The 18,808-nt window shown below is 40.8% G+C and overlaps 1 protein-coding gene across 1 annotated transcript in view; it reads right to left on the bottom strand.

Annotated features, from left to right (window-relative positions):
• Positions 1-18,808, bottom strand: part of DOCK8 (dedicator of cytokinesis 8) — a 203,440-nt gene that overhangs the window by 154,159 nt on the left and 30,473 nt on the right. The window contains exon 2 of the mRNA XM_080819435.1: positions 3,201-3,303. Coding sequence (XP_080675561.1) covers positions 3,201-3,303 — 103 coding nt within the window. The remainder of the gene's footprint in view (positions 1-3,200; positions 3,304-18,808) is intronic.

An 18,808-nucleotide genomic window follows, 5' to 3' on the forward strand; every position in this document is an offset into this window, starting at 1 on the left:
AAGAGTCAGATGTTTAAGTGACTGAGCCACCCAGGCACCCTCCTGATCGGGTTTTAATAACTTGGCACCATTAAATACTTCTAAAAATTAAATAAATATAAATAAAGGTAAGTGGGGCGCCTGGATGGCTCAGTGGGTTAAGCCTCTGCCTTTGTTCGGCTCTGGTCATGATCTCAGGGCCCTGGGATCGAAGTCTGCATTGGGCTCTCTGCTTGGCAGGGAGCCTACTTCCCCCTCTCTCTCTGCCTGCCTCTCTGCCTACTTGTGATCTCTCTCTGTCAAATAAATAAATAAAATCTTTATAAATAAATAAATAAATAAAGGTAAGGGAAACAAAGGTCAAAATGCACTTGGTCTTATTTTCCAATTGTCTAAAGTCATACAATGAACTGCCTATAGCTTTGCATTTAAGAAAAGTGTTTTTTAAAGCTAGTTCAGCCTCTGAGTCTTTAAAAAAAAAATGCGCTTGGTCTTATTTTCCAATTGTCTAAAGTCATACAATGAACTCCTATAGCTTTGCATTTAAGAAAAGTGTTTTTTAAAGCTAGTTCAGCTTCTGAGTCTTTAGATGAAAAGCTCCTTCTCTGCCTTGCCAGGAATGAAGCTTGTTGAAATGTCCCATTAGCTTTCTATGAAATGGATTTTTTTTTTTTTTTTAAGGTAAAGGGAAATCACCATTAGGTTGATGATTTCTGTTGGAGGAGCCTTCATTCGGGAAGATGACTCAGGGAAAAGAAAGGCCACTTCATGGTGATATGACAGCGTGACAGCAGAAAAATGTTAAGGTGATTTCCTCAACAGATTGTGCATTTTTTTTTAAAGGGGGAATTAAAATAAGGCCCCTTAGCTCCCTCATGCCTCCTCTTCCTCGTGCAATTAACAAGAAGGGTCCGGGGCAGCACCTCGTGCTGAAATTGGAGTTGTGATCTGGGCAGAGATATCCAGGAGCTAACCTGGAATGCTAAGAGCCATATATTTTAAATATATGGCTATTTTAAAGGCTATTTATTTGCAAATAGAATCAGGAATAAATTACGACAGGTAGGAACAGCATGAGTTTTGCGTAGTTAAATGTTGCTGCTTCTTTTTGCAACTTCTTTGATAGCCTCTGTTAGAAAATGGGTAGTTAAGCCACATGGTAATTGACTACCTAGCTAACAAAGAAATTCACCAAAACTCACTTTCGTCAAACCCTACGGGTGAAGAGGCAAAACTACCAAAAGAACACCTGTAGACATTCAGCAAGTTTTTTTTTTCTTTGTGTCTTTAAATGAAAAACTTAAGACAGCAGCATTAACGTCAAAGCTGGTGTGTAGAGAAGGGGTTAACGCTTGTGAGCTCAACTTCCTTAAAGCCTCTTCATGATGATGTCCACACTGTTTCTCAAGACAGCCACTGCAGAGAGCCGCAGTCTTAATTAACCAACAGGCAAGGCACCAAACCCTCCGTTCTCACCTTGTTTGAACTATAAACATGTATCTGGTCACTTTTTAACTGAATCCTGCACAGTCTGGAATACAATGTGAGGCAGAAATTAAAAAAAAAAAATTGGGGAGGGTTTTCAATGAAATATAGATTAGCACCAAATTAAACAAACAAAAAAACATAGCTAATATTTCTTAGTCTAAAGGTTATCTAATCCATCTGAAAGCATGGACATGATGCATTGAATGTGCTTTTGTTATAATCTGCAATTTTGAAATAGGAAAAGTACAAACAAAAAGGACAGTTAGCAAGCCACCGAAGTCATAAACAGATTTTTTTGAAGAAATGTCATTACCTCTTGCAGTAAAAGGTGCTATACACTTTTTGCTACTCTCATTTCATCCATGATACAACACACGAATTATCCTACTGAAATAACCACACATCACTGCAGCAAACATACCTTTAAAAGACACAGAGTTACACGCCGTGTCTTGTAATTGTTACAGGAGGCAAGATGGCAGCTACCGGAAACAAGCGGAAGGTTACAAAACTTCGAAGAGCAGAAGTGGTTTTGAAGTAATAAGTGAGAAATGAAAAAAAAAAAAAAAAAACAAAAAAACAAAAAAACCTAACCTCCTCAAGATAACCACTAGAAGAAGCAAGAAGGTGCCGCCGTGCTGCGTGTGAGGAAGTGAGCACAGCGAGGGCTGTAGCCTCACACAAAGGAAGTGAATACTCAACTTCTGGTTTTACAAATCATCTCATTTAAGTGAGGTTTAGCCCACCTGACATGTCTGGCGTTTAGCCCTCAAATAATGTAACACATAATACACACTGGATAGTAGGTGTTAATGTAAAAATATAGGCAACCTTCAAATTAAAAGGGGGAGAGTGTTTCAGAAATGAAGGTCTGGAGACGCCTGGGTGGCTCAGTTGGTTAAGCATCTGCCTTCAGCTCAGGTCATGATCCCTGGGTCCTGGGATGGAGTCCCACATCTGGATCCTAGCTCAGCAGGGAGTCTGCTTCTCCCTCTGCCTGCTGCTCCCTGTGCTTCTTCTCTCTCTCTCTCTCTGACAAATAAATAAATAAATAAACAAAGATCTTAAAAAAAAAAAAAAAAGGTCTGTTTTGTGATTCCAATTATATGAAGTTCCAGATAAGGCAAAATCGTGACAGAAGTGGATCAGTGATTGCCTTGGGCTGGGGGCTGGAAGAAGAGACCCACTGGAAAGGGGCATGAGGGGCATCTTGGGGGTAAAGAGACTGTTCTGTATCTTGATTGAGTAAAGGTTACATGACTAGAAATTGGCCCAATTCATCAAACCATACACCCAAAATGAATGAATTCATTGTTGTGTAAATTATACACCTAAGAAAACCATTTTTAAAAATTAAGGTTCCTAACTTGGCTTTCCAGGTTTCGGGATTTATATTCCTAATAAAAGCCTGTTTACAAATGGTAGTCGGGTTCCAGGCCACTCCGCCCTTCCCCAAAATATGAATCATAATTTGGGGGAAATCAAGAAGCCTGTTTGCCCACCGAAGCTGGGGACTTCAGAAGCGCGCCCCTGGAGGTCCGCACTGTACTCTCCGCTCCCGCAGATGGGAGAAGAGAGGGAAACTGTGATGTCAGGAAGCAGGCATGGAGGTAGGATCTGGTAGTTGGAGGTGTAAGGCGGCAGCGGAGAGCAAAGGAGAAGCAGGAAGCAAGGGACGTGCTGTGCCTTTCTGCACGTGACCATTCTCTAAGCAAACCCATACTCATACTTACTAGTTGAAGAGAGGGGAAGCCAGAGGTGCTGATGCTCTGTCGATGGTACTGGCCAAGGTTCGGAGGGAGAGTAAACTGCTTCCTTATTTCCGCTGAAGAATACCTTGGGTAAAATACAAACATCCAAATGAAGAAGCTATTTTCACAGATCATCACAATTACAGATACGATCTTTGGTATCGTGTTATAAAACCCAGGCCTTGGGGGCGCCTGGGTGGCTCAGTGGGTTAAAGCCTCTGCCTTCGGCTCAGGTCATGATCCCAGGGTCCTGGGATGGAGCCCCGCATTGGGCTCTCTGCTCAGCAGGGAGCCTGCTTCCCTTCCTCTCTCTCTCTGCCTGCCTCTCTGCCTACTTGTGATCTCTATCTGATAAATAAAATAAAAATAAATATAAAAATAAAAAAATAAAATATAAAAAAAAATAAAAAAATAAAATAAAATCTTTAAATAAAAAAAAAAAACAAACAAAACCCAGGCCTCGGCTGGGCAATTGGCAGAACTAACATGTCCTCAGGGGCCTATGAGTGGACAGCGTAGCTCTTGTCTGATCATATACAGCCTCGAAAAGTTCACAAAGGCCAGGACACCCACAGCCGACCACGGCTGCAGCCCAATACTGAAAAGATGGGAGCATGAAGGGGGGAAGAGTTTGAGGCCTGAGGAAAGATCCAGAGTCCTGGGATCCTTCTTCCCGGGCCATTCAGAGGCATTGTCTCTGCATGAGGACAGCTGGTCTCAGACTAGAGTCCTTTAAACCCCATGCTGCCATTTTGATCTGGCCATTCTCATTTTAAGCAGTTGAACCCTTCTGGTCAGCTGCCTGCTATGATAGAACATTCTAGAGATCTATGATATGAACAAGCCCACCTTCCTCCAGGTACCCTGAGAGCTACATAGGATTCCAAGGACTGTACTCTTTCCAAACTGCTCCTAGCAGAGTGATCCTTTGAGTCATTCATAGCACAACACCATTGTCCCCTCAGCCAACATCCTTGGTAGCTGGAAACCAGGCACACGAAAGTTGTTCCCCATTGTCTGCTCCTACACCTACTGGCCCGAGCTGTGGACCAGGGAAACCCCAGCTTGCAAACAGATTGTCTTTGAGGCACTCATGTGTTAGTCATTTGTTCGGAGCTCAGAATACATTTTCTCACGTCACCTTTCTCATTTGATCTCATTTGTCAGTGGGTGGATTTCTGGGCTAGTTCTCTGAAGTGTATTTAAACCCCAGTGAGACCATACATACTACATAACAGAAGGAGACACGAACAGACATTTCCTGAGGATCAGGTGAGATCGTGTGTTTGAAACATGCTGTTCATCGAGCCAAGGGCTATATAAATTTTTTAAATGATGACTTTAAAATATAATATTTGAATATTGTAAATAAAGCTTATTATATTTTCTCCATTACACTGTGTGCTAAGGCATAATTGGTAATTACCCTACATGATAAGGTTTCTGACATGGTCTGCTTGGCCCTCCGATGTGGCAACGTGGTACTTCCAGAAAGGCAGAAACCCTGTTCTGGTCCCACATGGGGCATTCATTCCCCCAATCCGAGAGCACCTCAATGTCCTTCCAGGATCCACACTCTCATCTTGTACTTTGTCTAGGCATAACTACAAAACAGAGGGGTGGGCACGTAACCCAGCACAGGACAATGATCTCTCCTTCCCAGGATTCCAGATGATGAGTGGATACAAGAATAGAAGAAAATGGCTGGAGCACCTTCATGGCGGGGGCACCCCCTACAGAATGAAGCAGTGAAGTATGAGGCTCCCTCCCCCAGGAAGTGAAAGCAGTTCATTCTCATTGTATTCCTGAATTTCCTGAGATATTGTCCCTCTTAAAATTTTTTAAGTGTAAGAACACACGAGGATAAGAAGTATTCTATGATCTGCTGGGAAACGCAAATCAAAACCACAGGGGCTGCCACTTCACAATCACTAGGGTGGCTATTTCAGAAAAAAAGATGGGCAATGGCAGGTGTTGGTGACAGTACAGAGAAATCAGAGCATTGCACATTATTGGTGGGAATATAAAATCATGCGAGTGCTTTGGAAAGTAGTCTGGTACGTCCTCAAAATGTTAAACATAGTGTTCCCATATATATCCCAGCAATCGCACTCCTAGGAGTACACCCAAGAGAAATGAGAGCATAATTTCCTAAAAAATTTAGCCATGAATACTCACAGCAGCATTATTCATAATAGAAAAGTGGAAACAACCCAAATGTCTATCACCTGTTTCTTAGATAAACAAAACGCCATCTATCACACAATGGAATATTATTCAGCATCAAAAAAGGAAAGAAGTATTACCATATAGGACAACATGGATGTACCTTGAAAACATCATGTCAAGTGAAGGAAGCTAAACCCAAAGACCACGTATTTTATTATTCCTTATATGAAATTTCCAGAACAAGAAAGTCTACAGAGACAGAAAGAGCCGAGTGGTTGCATAGGGCTGGGGCTTTGGAGACAAATGGGGAGTGACTGCTAATGGGAACGAGGTTTCTTTTGGGGCTGGGAACGAGGTTTCTTTTGGGGCGATAAAAATGTTTTGAAATTGATTGTAGTGGGCTGCCTGGGTAGCTCAGTCGGTCAAGGGTCTGCCTTCAGCTCGGGTCATGATCTCGGGGTCCTTAGATGGAGCCCTGCACCAGGCTCCCTGCTCAGCAGGGAGTCTGCTTGTCCCTCTCCTCCTCCCCCCCACCAACTTTGTGCTCTCTCTCACTCACTCTCAAATAAATAAATAGACTTAAAAAAATTTTTTAAATAAATAAATGAAATTGATTGTGGTGACAGAAACCTAACTTTGTGAATATGTTAAGAATTAGCAAATTGTGCATGAAAAATGGGTAAACTAAGTGGTATGTGAATTATTTCTCAATAAAGCTGATAAAAATACAGATATAGGGACGCCTGGGTGGCTCAGTTGGTTAAGCGGCTGCCTTCGGCTCAGGTCATGATCCCAGCGTCCTGGGATCGAGTCCCACATCGGGCTCCTTGCTCGGCAGGGAGCCTGCTTCTCCCTCTGCCTCTGCCTACCACTCTGTCTGCCTGTGCTCGCTCTCTCTCTCTCTCTAACAAATAAATAAATTAAAAAAATTTAAAAAAAAAATACAGATATAGATATGGATGTGTGTAAGTGTCCTAAAGACGCAAGAGGAAAGGCAAAAATTACCAAATTGAATGAAACAGCCAAGAATGGAGGAAAACCTTTAGAATTTGATTCCAAGTACTCAATAGGCTGATTTTCATCACAAGCTGAACCATTACCAATTTTTAAAAACCAACAGATTAGGGGCGCCTGGGTGGCTCCGTGGGTTAAAGCCTCTGCCTTCGGCTTGGGTCATGATCCCAGGGTCCTGGGATCGAGCCCCACGTCGAGCTCTCTGCTCAGCAGGGAGCCTGCTTCCCCCTCTCTCTCTGCCTGTCTCTCTGCCTACTTGTGATTTCTGTCTGTCAAATAAACAAATAAAATCTTTAAAAAAAAAAAAACCAACAGATTAGACCCCTGTCCATATCAAAAGGCCCATCTTGCATGAACAACCCTGTATCTTGCATTTGGCACTACAAAGGAACCCAAACCACCATGGCGTTCACTTATGTGCTTACTTAGGGAGATGACCGCACACACAGAGGGACGAGACAACCAGGCTGTGACCTTTGCTGTGACCTGGGGGCCTTCGACAGACAGGACTTACTGCTCCTGAGACTTCTGCCCCCAGGGCCTCCCCACAGGACCTCTCAAATAATATGATTTCATCTCCTGGTCCTTCTGAAGCTCTTCCCACCATAGACCAGAGGGGTCTACCTGAAATGGGAATTTCTAAAAAGGATCAGGAAAGGTGTGGTGTTACAGAGAGTCAAAGAAAGGAAGCAGGGACACATTCTTGCTTCCATCTTGAAGCAAAATCTATCGTCCTACGCCCAAACCCCTGGATTTAATTCAGCACGAAATCAGGATGTTCCCACCGCTCAATCCTCCTTAAAGAGGGTCCGCGGGCATTTCCACTGTGGTTCTCCATATCGGGTTCCCAACTCGGAGCCGTTCAACCGATCCTCGTCCCTGACACTCGAGCCTGACCCCATTTCCCATCCCTACAGGATCAATTCGACAGAAGGCAATTAAACCCGTCCCTTCGAAACTGTCAAACATGGAGATGAATTGTTGGTCCTTAAAATGAAAATAGTGAATTGTCCCACACGGAAAAGAACGTACATCATTTAAAGAACATCAAAATTAAATCTCTCTGGAGAGGCCCTTGTGCACATACTAAACCAACAAAAATAAGCTAGAATGACAAAATCACGTGTTGGTCAAACCGTGGGAAAATCGGCACGCCCCACACCTCGCTGGAACTCCCCAGGGTTGTATGTAGGTCCGGTGCCTCTGGAAAGCAACGCTGTGATACACAACAAGAACCCTAAAATGGTTGTTACCTTTCAATGTAATCATTTCACTTTGGAGAGTATACACCGTGGGATTCAAACAAACATATAATTTCAGCAGAAATGAATATAAAATTCCATACGGCGGCAAATAACTGAAAATAACCGAAACACCTAACACAAGGGAGAGCACGAAGTCAATAACAGCAAATAGGTGAAATGTGATTTTAACCACCTCAAATAAAAATGCAAATTAGGTTCACCCAGGGAAAGGCGCATACCAAGTAAGTTACAAAAGTAGAATGAGGAACTGAATAGAAATGACTAACGGTATATGTGTAAATACAACAAAAGGATTAAAAATCCTTTCGGTAATTATCTAAAGGTAGCTCAATAACTACCTCATTTAGCTCTTTGTGATGTAAAGCTGCTTAAGTTTGGCATTTTGAAAAAAGGTGTGTACATACAAAGTGGCAGGCAGGCACAGGTGCAGTCTTGGGAATTTTTAAAATTTTGTAAATTTCAAAATTTTTTAAATTTTGTTAATTTCCAAGATATGGAACTTCATTCTCAGAAGAGCACCTAGCCTCCCAGCATCAGAATCAATCCTCCTCGTCTCTACATTGACCCTAGTGAAGGGGAAAGCCTGCCCACACAGCTAAGAGAATTCATCCCGGGCAAGAAGTCATACAGACTTGGTGTCCACGCAGGTAGTCATGGCGTGTAGGTTTTATTTCTTCTGTACTGGAGTTTCAGACCAAATTCAACAAGTCTCAGATAATTTTCATGATGCCAGATTTATATGTATCATGATGATATTTCCTTGATGAGCTAAGACACTCTTCTTCTAATAACTCAAAATGCTTTAAAATATTGTTTTCTTGATTTATACAAATTAAACCGGGAGGGAGATTTGGAACTTGTTTTAAATGTTGGTACCCATACTCAGGAGTCAAAATGGTAGAGGGGGATGTGTAGCAAAACTCTGTTTTTATTCAGATGGATGGGTAATTGTGATACACACAGTTGGGACTGAGGGCCAGTGGAACTAATGATGGAGCAGAGCTTGCCAAGTGCGGTCTATGGACCATATGCTTCAAATTATCAGCTGCTTAATAAAATGTGGATTCCTAGACCCTACCCCCGTCCAGAAACAGCATCTCTTATGGCATGGCCTGGAAAACTGCATGGTTAGCCAGCAACTCCAGGTGATTTTTATGTCAGTAAAGATTCCCTAATAGTGCAAGACTATGAGAGAGTATTAGCTCATTCATTCATTCATAAAACATCGAGAGCACAAAAGTGCCAGGCTCTCTGCCAAGTGCTACGGATTAAAGTCCAAGATGATCCTGTAGCTGTTTCTGGAGGCTCAGCCCAGTGGGTGGGAGGGAGGAAGACAGATGGATAACTGAATAAATAATTATAATACAACATGATGAGTATCACAATAAAAAAATATGACCATGCCCTGTGAGCAAAGAGCAGGGAGTTATTAATTCAGCCTAGGAATGCTTAGGAAGCTTCTGGAAAAAGAGGACTGTCGAGCCCAGGTGCCCAGTGGCTTAGTAGGTAGATTTCTGTTCAGGTCATGATTTCAGGGTTGTGAGATTGAGTCCATGAGAGTTCGAGAGCCCCAAGACTCACTCTCTCCCTCTCCTTCTGCCCCCCTAACAAAAAGAGGACTTTTAAGGCATACTTGGGAGAAAAAAAAAAAAAAAGAAAGAAAGTAGGAACAGACCTGATGGAAAAAAGCAGTTTGTTCGTTTGTTTGCTTTTACCATTTCATGACATCTAAGTCTTAGGTTTCCATATTCCTGCTTCAAGTATTTTAACTATCAGGCTGTCCTGTTTGTTTACAATAAATGTAGCCATATGCCAGCTGTTGGAGTTCAAGTGGATTCGTTAACCAGGCTGAGTCTTAGTTTCATTACATGTGGAATGAAGGGGCTGGGCTATCGGATCTCCTGGGCACCTTTCCAGCTGGAACTGGCAAAGAGGATCCAGAATCTCCAAGTGGAACACTTAGCACCATGATCTACACCAGCAGCTGTGCTAGGAAACTACATCGTCCCGGATGGCTTCTCGCTGGCTTTCATCCCTAAAAGAAAATTCTTTCACTACATGCTGGACGGCCCCAGCCACAATGGTTGGAAGAATTTTAAAACTGATTCGAGAAAAAAACCAAGTAAGCATTCAAAGGGGCTTAGGGTTTTCCCGAATGCGATGTTTTAAACAATAGTGAAAAGGATGAAATGGAGAAAAGCAAAATTGTAATTTGCTCTTAGTAACTAACAAAACACTCAACAAATACAAGGGTAAAGTAGGGAGCTAGTAATAAATGCTAATTATAGACCCTTGTGGGTGGCACACACATGAATGTGACCACAGGCACATGGTGTCATTAAACCCTGCAAAATAACCATTGTTCAGGACCAGCAACGGTTTGCACCAAGTAAGTAAAGAAAGAATGTTATTCCCCAAACTTCCTGAATTATAACGTTAGGGCAGTGTAGTGTAACCACCATAATAAAGATGTTTAAATGTATGTAGAAAAAGTAGCACTGAATGATGTAAATAAGCCAGCTTATTTATTTAACATTATTATTATTATTTATTATTTCACCCACGGCGTGGGTAAAGTCTGAAAACACACAGCAGGGCTCACGAGTGAGCAGTTCCTGGAGCTGACCACATCGAAACAATGGAAGGTGGGGTGCCTGGGTAGATCAGTTAGTTGGTTTGGTGTCTGACTCTCTATTTCAGCTCAGGTCATAATCTGGGGATCATGGGAACCAGCCCTGCATTGGGCTCCACACTCCACTTGGCTTGGGGTCTGCTTGTCCTTCTCTCTCTGCTCCTCGCCATGTCCCCAAGATAAATAAATAAAATCTTTTTTAAAAAATGATCTAAGGGCCACCTGCGTGGCTCAGTCATCGGGTCATGATCCCAGGGTCCTGGGATCGAGTCCCACATCGGGCTCCCTGCTCTGCAGGAAGCCTGCTTCTCCCTTTCCTACTCCCCCTGCTTGTATTCCCTCTCTCACTGTCTCTCTCTGTCAAACAAATAAATAAAATCTTTTTAAAAAAATGATCTAAGGCTTTTTCTGAAAGGCATCCTCAGATACTCTTAGTAAAGCCCAACTTTATATTAAAAAAATTTTTTTTTTTTTTAAGTAATCTCTATACCCAACATGGGACTGGAACTCACAACCCCAAGATCAAGAGTTGCATGCTTCTGCTGATCGAGCCACTCAGGTGGCCCTAAAGTGCACCTTTAAATTTAAAAGGCTACAAAATGAATAGCTTACGCAAATTATATATATTCTATGCCTATATATATATTGTCATATACATACATAACTCCATCCTTACATATACATACACGTTTTGAGCACTGGCGTCTGGAACAAATTCCTCAGAAGTTTGTTAGCCTGGGGCTTCATAATAGATATTTCAGGTTTCAGATTGGCTCATACTTTCCGTCTCTTCTCATAAACAGACATGCCCTCAGTGTACAACTTTTATAAAGATGATTCAACAGGTGGAAACATGACTACAAAGAGAAGTTTGCACTTAGGAACAAGCTGCGGGACTTATATGTTTCTTCCTCACGGGGAGTCCCAAATTCCTTTCACTTGGAAAATTCCTCTGAATAGGAAGAATGTTTATTTGATGACTGAAGCGTTTGAATGTTCCCACAGGGAGCCTAGAGAAGAGTGAGCCAACGTCTTTGGGGTCTCCCTAAGGCATTACTGTCTCCCAGCCTGTATATATCATCAGAAAAACACGACATAAGTTAGTTTCTCTCCTGACATAGTCATGTCCTACTGATGAGGCAGAATAATCACCTAAAAGTACACCTAGAGCGCGCCTGGGGGGCTTAGTTGGTTAAGCTACTGCCTTCAGCTCAGATCATGATCCTGGAGTCCCGGATTGAGTCCCGCATCAGGCTCCCTGCTCAGCAGGGAGTCTGCTTCTCCCTCTGCCTGCCCCTCCCCCCTCTCATGTGCTTTCTCTCTCTCTCATTCTCTCCCTCTCAAATAAATAAATAAAATCTTTTAAAAATAAATAAATTCATAAAAGTACACCTATAAGTACTAATTTTTTAAAAAGATTTATTTATTTGAGAGAAAGAGAGGGAGTAGGGGGAGGGGCAGAGGAGAAGCCAATCTCCCCCCACCACCCCAAAGGGTCTCGATCCCAGGACCCTGAGATCATGACCTGAGCCCAAGGCAGACGCTTAACTGACTGAGCCACCCAGGCGTCCCATATTTGTACTTGTTTAAAGCGGGAAAAAAAAAAAAAGATGCCTCCAAAAAAGTGTCCTGACACGTAAAGAAACAGATCTAACATATGCAAAGTGAAGTCCCAAAAGAGGAGGAGAGACAAAACAGGAGCAGAAGTGAGATTCAAAGAACTATTGTTGACAGAGGCACCAAAGACGCAGATTCATACGGCACCACGAACTCCCGTCAGAATCAATACAGGGAAAATCAAACCCAGCCACCTCAGAGTAAAACTGACAAAAATCAAGGCGAAATTTTAAATGTTCTTGAAAAAATCTGGGGAAAAGACACATTGCCTTCAAAGCGTAGGACTAATAGTCCTAATAGTAGGACTGATCACTGGCTTCTCAAGGGAAAAAGTGAAACCCCAAAACGAATGCGATGACATCTTTAGAATTTTCTACCTGGTGAAAATATCCTTCATTAAGAAGGATAAACAATGACTTCACCAGATGAACAAAAACTGAGAGAATTTATTACCAGGATAGCTGGACTAAAAGAAAGAGTAAAGAGCTCTTTAGACAGAAGGAAAGCAGAAAAGTGTTCCAGACGGAGGCACAAAAGTGTTGACAGCAATCAAGTGCGTCAAAAGGATAAATGTGTGAGTAAATCTAAGCAGCAATGACAGTACAAAGTAATGACCATAATGTAGATTCAAAATATACATTATTTGTATGGCTGGCTCAGTTGCAACTCTTGATCTCAGGGTTGTAAGTTCAAGCGCCGTGTTGGGTGCAGAGATCACTTTTTTTTAAGATTTTATTTATGTATTTGACAGAGAGAGAGGGATAGAGAGAGAGAGGGAGCAAGCATGTGCACAAGGAGGAGGAGGAGGAGAGGGAGAAGCAGACTCCCCACTGAGCAGGGAGCCTGATGCCGGGCTCCGTCCCAGGACCCTGGGATCATGACCCAAGCCGAAGGCAGATGCTTAACCGACTGAGCCACCCAGGTGCCCCTAGAGATCACTTTAAAAAATTAAAAATCTTTAAAAATTTAAAAACTAAGACCCAAGATATACATAGTACCAAAATCTATGTCAGTGATAACACAACAGGTGGGAAGAGTACATGGAGTTTATATCTTCTAAAGTTCCTGTATTGTCTGCAAAACAGTGAAAGTACTAATTATAGAATTTTAATAAGTATGTATTCTAATCTCTCTGGGAACAAGAGACAAGTTGAAAAATAGGGGGAAAACACAGTAGAAATATACATTTAAACACAAATAAAAACATGAACATAAGACCTGAAACCTAAAACTTTCAGAAGAAAATTTAGGCAGTAAGCTCCTTGAAATAGGTCTTGGCGATGATTTTTTAAATCTAACACCAAAAGCAAAGGATCAAAAGTAAAACCAAATAAATAGGACTACATTAAAGTAAGAAATTTCTGCACAGCAAAGGAAACCATCAAGAAAATGAAAAGGCAATCCACTGAGTGGAAGAAAATATTTGAAAATCATGTATCTGGTAAGAGGCCAATATCAAAAATATATTAAAAAAATTCATACAACTCAATAGCAAAAAGCCAATCTGATTTAAAAATGGGCAGAAGACCTGAAATGACATTTCTCCAAAGAAGATATACAGAAGATAGACATTTTTCCAAAGAAGATGTCCTTTCCAAAGGAGGCACATGAAAAAAATGTTCAAAATCATTAATCATCAGGGAAATACAAATCAGAAGCACAAGAAGGTATCACCTCACACCTGTCTGAATGGCTAGCATCAAAATGCAAGAAATAATAAGGGTTGGTGAGGATGTGGGAAGAGGGAACCCCCAGGCACTATAGGTTGGAATGTAGATTAGTGTAGCCACTTGGAAAAGAGTATGGAGCTTCCTCAACAAAAGTAAAAATAGAATTACCATATGAACCAGCAATTCTTTTTTTTTTTTTTTTAGATTTTATTTATTTATTTGACAGACAGAGATCACAAGTAAGGAGAGAGGCAGGCAGAGAGAGAGGAAGGGAAGCAGGCTCCCCGCTGAGCAGAGAGCCTGATGTGGGGCTCGATCCCAGGACCCTGAGATCATGACCTGAGCCAAAGGCAGAGGCTTTAACCCACTGAGCCACCCAGGCACCCCTGAACCAGCAATTCTACTTCTGGGTATTTATCCAAAGAAAACAAAAACACTAACATGAAAAGATACAGACACCCTCGTGTTCTCTGCAGGATTCTTTATAAAAGCCTCTTGCTAGTTAGCCACTAGCATATTTAAGGTTTGTGCTGTTTGCCCAGCTTTTAGAAAACTCGGGGCTCAATCCACGACCCTGGGGGGGTCGTGGATTGAGCCCCGCATGGGGATGTGTGCTCAGCACAGAGTCTGCTTGGGATTTTTTCCCTTCCTCTCCCTCTGCCTGCCCCTCCTCTCTAAAATAAATAAATAAAATCTTTAAAAAAATAAAAAGAAAGAATGACATCTTCCCTCTTGCAACGACATGTACAGACCTCGAGGACATTATGATAAGTGAAATAAATCTGACAGGGAAAGACAAATACTATATGATATCTCTTACATATGAAATCTACAACAAAACCAGAAACAAGCTCATAGATACAGACAACAGATTAGTGGTTGCCAAAAGGCACAGGAGAAATGAATGAAGGGGTTCAAAAGGTAAAAAAAAGGGCTAGGCAATCTGCCAAAATATAAACCTTTCTGTTGAAAAGGGGCATCTGCTTTAGAATTTTATCTAGGATTCATCTTGCTCATTTCTGAAAACCAGGAAAGAAATTGAAAACTATAATGATTTATAACTCACTGAGACTTTTACATATAATGATCTCATTCCTCAGAATGACCCAGGGAAATAGGTAGAATGGTTTAGCATCATGTTTGAGATAAGTTATCTCAGTCTTAGGAAGGAAAGAGTGCAGGGAAAAAACCAAACTCAAACATGTCAGTGATTATATTAACTGTAGTTAGAGTAAATTCTCCAATTACAAGACAAAGATCATCAGATTACATAAAAAACTTTATGCTACTTACAAGAGACACATATACTTTTCTTTTTCAATAGATTTATGGAGGCATAACCGACATGCAATATACTGCATATATTTAGAGTGGATAATTTATAAGTTTGACACAAACTACACCCATGAAACCGTCACTGCAATCACAAAACTTCCTCCTGCCACTTCTTAATCTCCCTCCTTCCCCCAACCCATTGCTCACTCATTTGTCTTCTATCATTATAGATAAGTTTGTATTCTTTAGAATTTTACATAAATAGAATCATACAATAGATCTCCTTTTTTCTGGCTTCTTTCGCAAGCCTAACTATTTTGAGATCTGTCTATGTTGTAGCATCTCTCAATAGTTCATTCATTTCCTTTCATTATAGACTATTTCCACTGCATGGATATATGACCATTTGTTTATCCGTTCACCTGTTAATGGACATTTGAGTTTTCTCCAGTTTTTAGCTATTACAAATAAAGCTGCTATAAACATTCATGGGCAAGCCTTTTTAGGGACATCTTCTTTTATTTGTCTTGGGTAAATGCCTAGATAAACTCCTTACAAAGTGGTGGAAAAAAGTCAGGCAAAAATAGCCAAAAGAAATCTGGTGTCGCTACAGTAATATGGCAAAAAGGACTTTAAAGCAACAAGTGTAGCAAAAGGTAAAGAGGACATTTTGAATGATCAAAAGTCAGTTCAGCAGAAAGATGTAGCAATCTTAAATGTGTATGCACCAAGTAATAAAGGCTCAAAAGATATAAAGCAAGAACTGCAGAAGAGGAGAAACATCAAATACATAATTTTAGTGAAAGAATTTTGCATACTTCTTTTGGTAAGTGATAGAACATGTAAGGTAAAAAATCAGAGATATGTAAGATTTGAAGATGATAAACAAACTTGATCTCTTTCACTTATACAGAAAATCTACACTTAATGACAGAGTACACATTCTTCCTGTGCCATTTACCAGAAGTAACCATATACTGGACCAAAAAGCAAGTCTCAACAAATTTCAAAGTTCAGAAATCACATAGAGCAAGTAGTCTCACACCACAGAAGAATTAAACTCAGAGTCAAAAAAACATACTAGCTTCCTAAATATTTGCTAATTTTTGCAGATGGAATAATATTAAACCTCTCCTTTGTGTTTATACACATAAGCTGAATAAATGAATTTTTAAGAACTAGTTATAAACCAAAAAGGAAAAAAAGAAAAATTATATGTAATATCTAGATATAGTTGTAAACTATTCTATCTTTATTTTGAGTATGTAATATTTTTTGTACATTTAAATATAAAAAAGAACATTATAAAATGTCTCCCTCTCACTTTTGTCTTCCAGTTATGCAAGTTCCTTCCCCATAGACAATGTACATAATAGTGTCTTGTGGATACTACTGTACATATACGGTCTAGATGCAAATACATATATATATATATATATATATATATCCTTTCCCCAATACTGTACACAAATGGGAACATAATAGTTGTTCCTTTTTTTAATGAAGGAGTATTACATTGTGTGAATATACCACAATCCATTTATCCATTCACTGACGAGCATTTTGCTCTTTTCACCTAATAGATAAGCTTATAAGAACTCCCCCCCCCTTTTTTTTATGGCTGTATACATATTCTACTATATAGATGTGCATTTTCTTAACTAATCTCCTTTACATATTTTTGTTTTTTCCAATTTTTTTATCGAGATATAACTGACATAAAATTATATTAGTTTCAGGTATAAAACATAATGATATTTGTAAATATTGCAAAATGATCACCACAATATGCCTACTTAACACCCGTCACCATACAGTTACAAATTTTTTTGTGATGAGAACTTTTAAGATCTATTCTCTCAGCAACTTTCAAATATGTAACATAGTATTTTTTTAAGATTGTATTTATTTATTTATTGTCAGAGAGAGAGATCACACACAAGCAGGCAGAGTGGCAGGCAGAGGCAGAGAGAGAAGCAGGCTCCCGGCTGAGCAAGGAGCCCGACGTGGGTCTCTATCCCAGGACCCTGAGGTCATGACCTGAGCCAAAGGCAGTGGCTTAACTGACTGAGCCACCCAGGCATCCCTGTAACATAGTATCATTAACTATCCTCCCCATGTTATACATTACATCCCTGGGACTTATCTGTTTTATAACTGGAAGTCTGAACATGTTGACCCCCTTCACCCATCTTGCCCATCCCCACCTAAGACCTCTGGCAACCACCAGTCTGTTCTCCCCATCTACAAGCTCAGCTTTTTGGTTCTGTTTTAGATTCTACATATAAGTGAGATTATACAGTATTTGTCCTTCTCTGACTGATTTCACTTAGTAGAATGCCCTCAAGGTCCATCCATGTTATCGCAAACGGCAAAACTTTTTAAGTTTTTTTAAGGAATTTCCACACTCTTTTCCAGAGTGGCTGCACCACTTCACATTCCCATGTTGTCTCCAACTTTTTGCCAGCACAAACAATGTATGGTAAATTGCACATATGCTAACTCACACATTTATAAATAGAGCTGTGGAATGAGGTTTTAGAAGTGGAATTCCCGGGCCAGAGGATTTGCATACTTGTTCTTCATAGTATTTTATCAATTAACACTTTAGCAGTATAAGAGAATGAACAACATGTTTGCATCAAAGTTAAGGGGTTCATGAACCAGCTGGCTATTCTGCTTATTGTACCTATAATTGTCCTGTAGGGTCAAGATCTGTTTATCTGATAAACAAAACTAAGGTCTTCAATGACGAGCTCTTTTCTTCCCTTTACGGGCAGAAAGCTGCTATCTAACAAATTAATCCCTTCCTTTACAGGGCAACTGTAAAACTCAGGACAGCGTGGTGACCTTCCGTCAGCCTGAAGATTTGGTTTAGACATTCTGGGTTTGTGGTCCCACGAGGACTCCAAGCGGCGGTCAAGTTGGCAAAAGGATAAGCAGGTCTGGGGCAGAAATGATAGGTCCAGGTTGCATATGTTGATTTGGCTAAGCCTGAGTTTACAGCTGTTTGTCCAATAGAGGTAAGAGATCTTCCTCTCTCCACCCACGGTTTCTCACCTGTCTCCCTAGCAACCCACCATCGACAAGGCTGTAAGTGATGCCTGCAATGGTGTGGAGCCTACAGTCTTGGAGGAAAGTCACATAGCCTTGCTACAGAGCAAATGAACCAAACTCTCCAAGCCCAATGGTCATTGGTATGTTTTGGCTTGGACTGCTCCTTGAGGAGTCTAATTTCTGAGGAAAACCCAAGCAATTAAGAGCTCTCAGTAAGCTGGTCAAAGAAGAGCCTCTTCCAAGCAGAGTCTGAACCACAGAAGAATTTGTGGAATGAAACCTTACCAGACGCATGAAATGAAAATAGGCATGTTTCTAGATGTCGGTAATGTTCCCAATTACTGGGATTGTGGAAGGTTGACATGGCTTCTTAGTGAGAACAGAAAATTATGCCAATACGGATCAAGTGCTTGCTCTAGGCCTGGTTCTGTGCTGACCACGGGATGTGGACCTTTCCACCGAATTTCCTCAGCAACACTATGAATGGAGTTTGTCTTCCCCCATCGGACAAGTACAAAACTCAGGGCAGGAAATGTCTGGGTCAGGATTTGAAACCAACGGTATCCGACCCCAGAGACTGGGCTCTTAGACACTATGATTATATAAGCTTTTTTTAAAATAAAAATTTTAAATCTAAATACACAATTTAAAATTACATAGAAGGAAAACCAGTAGCAGGAAATGCTGTTCACAGGTACATTAGAGAGACAAGAATAATCTTTTCTTCTATTCTCTTTTCTTTTTCCATATAGTTTGTGCTGTGGTTGCCCTAATTTTGTGACAGAAACTGTGTACGTGCACACACACACATTTTTAAGCTACAATGTCGTCAGGTTTCTAAATAACATAAATTCTTCTGTGGAGACATAGGAATGGGCCTGAACATCTTAA

The sequence above is a fragment of the Martes martes genome (genome assembly GCF_963455335.1).
Source record: "Martes martes genome assembly, chromosome: 12".
NCBI lineage: Eukaryota > Metazoa > Chordata > Mammalia > Carnivora > Mustelidae > Martes > Martes martes.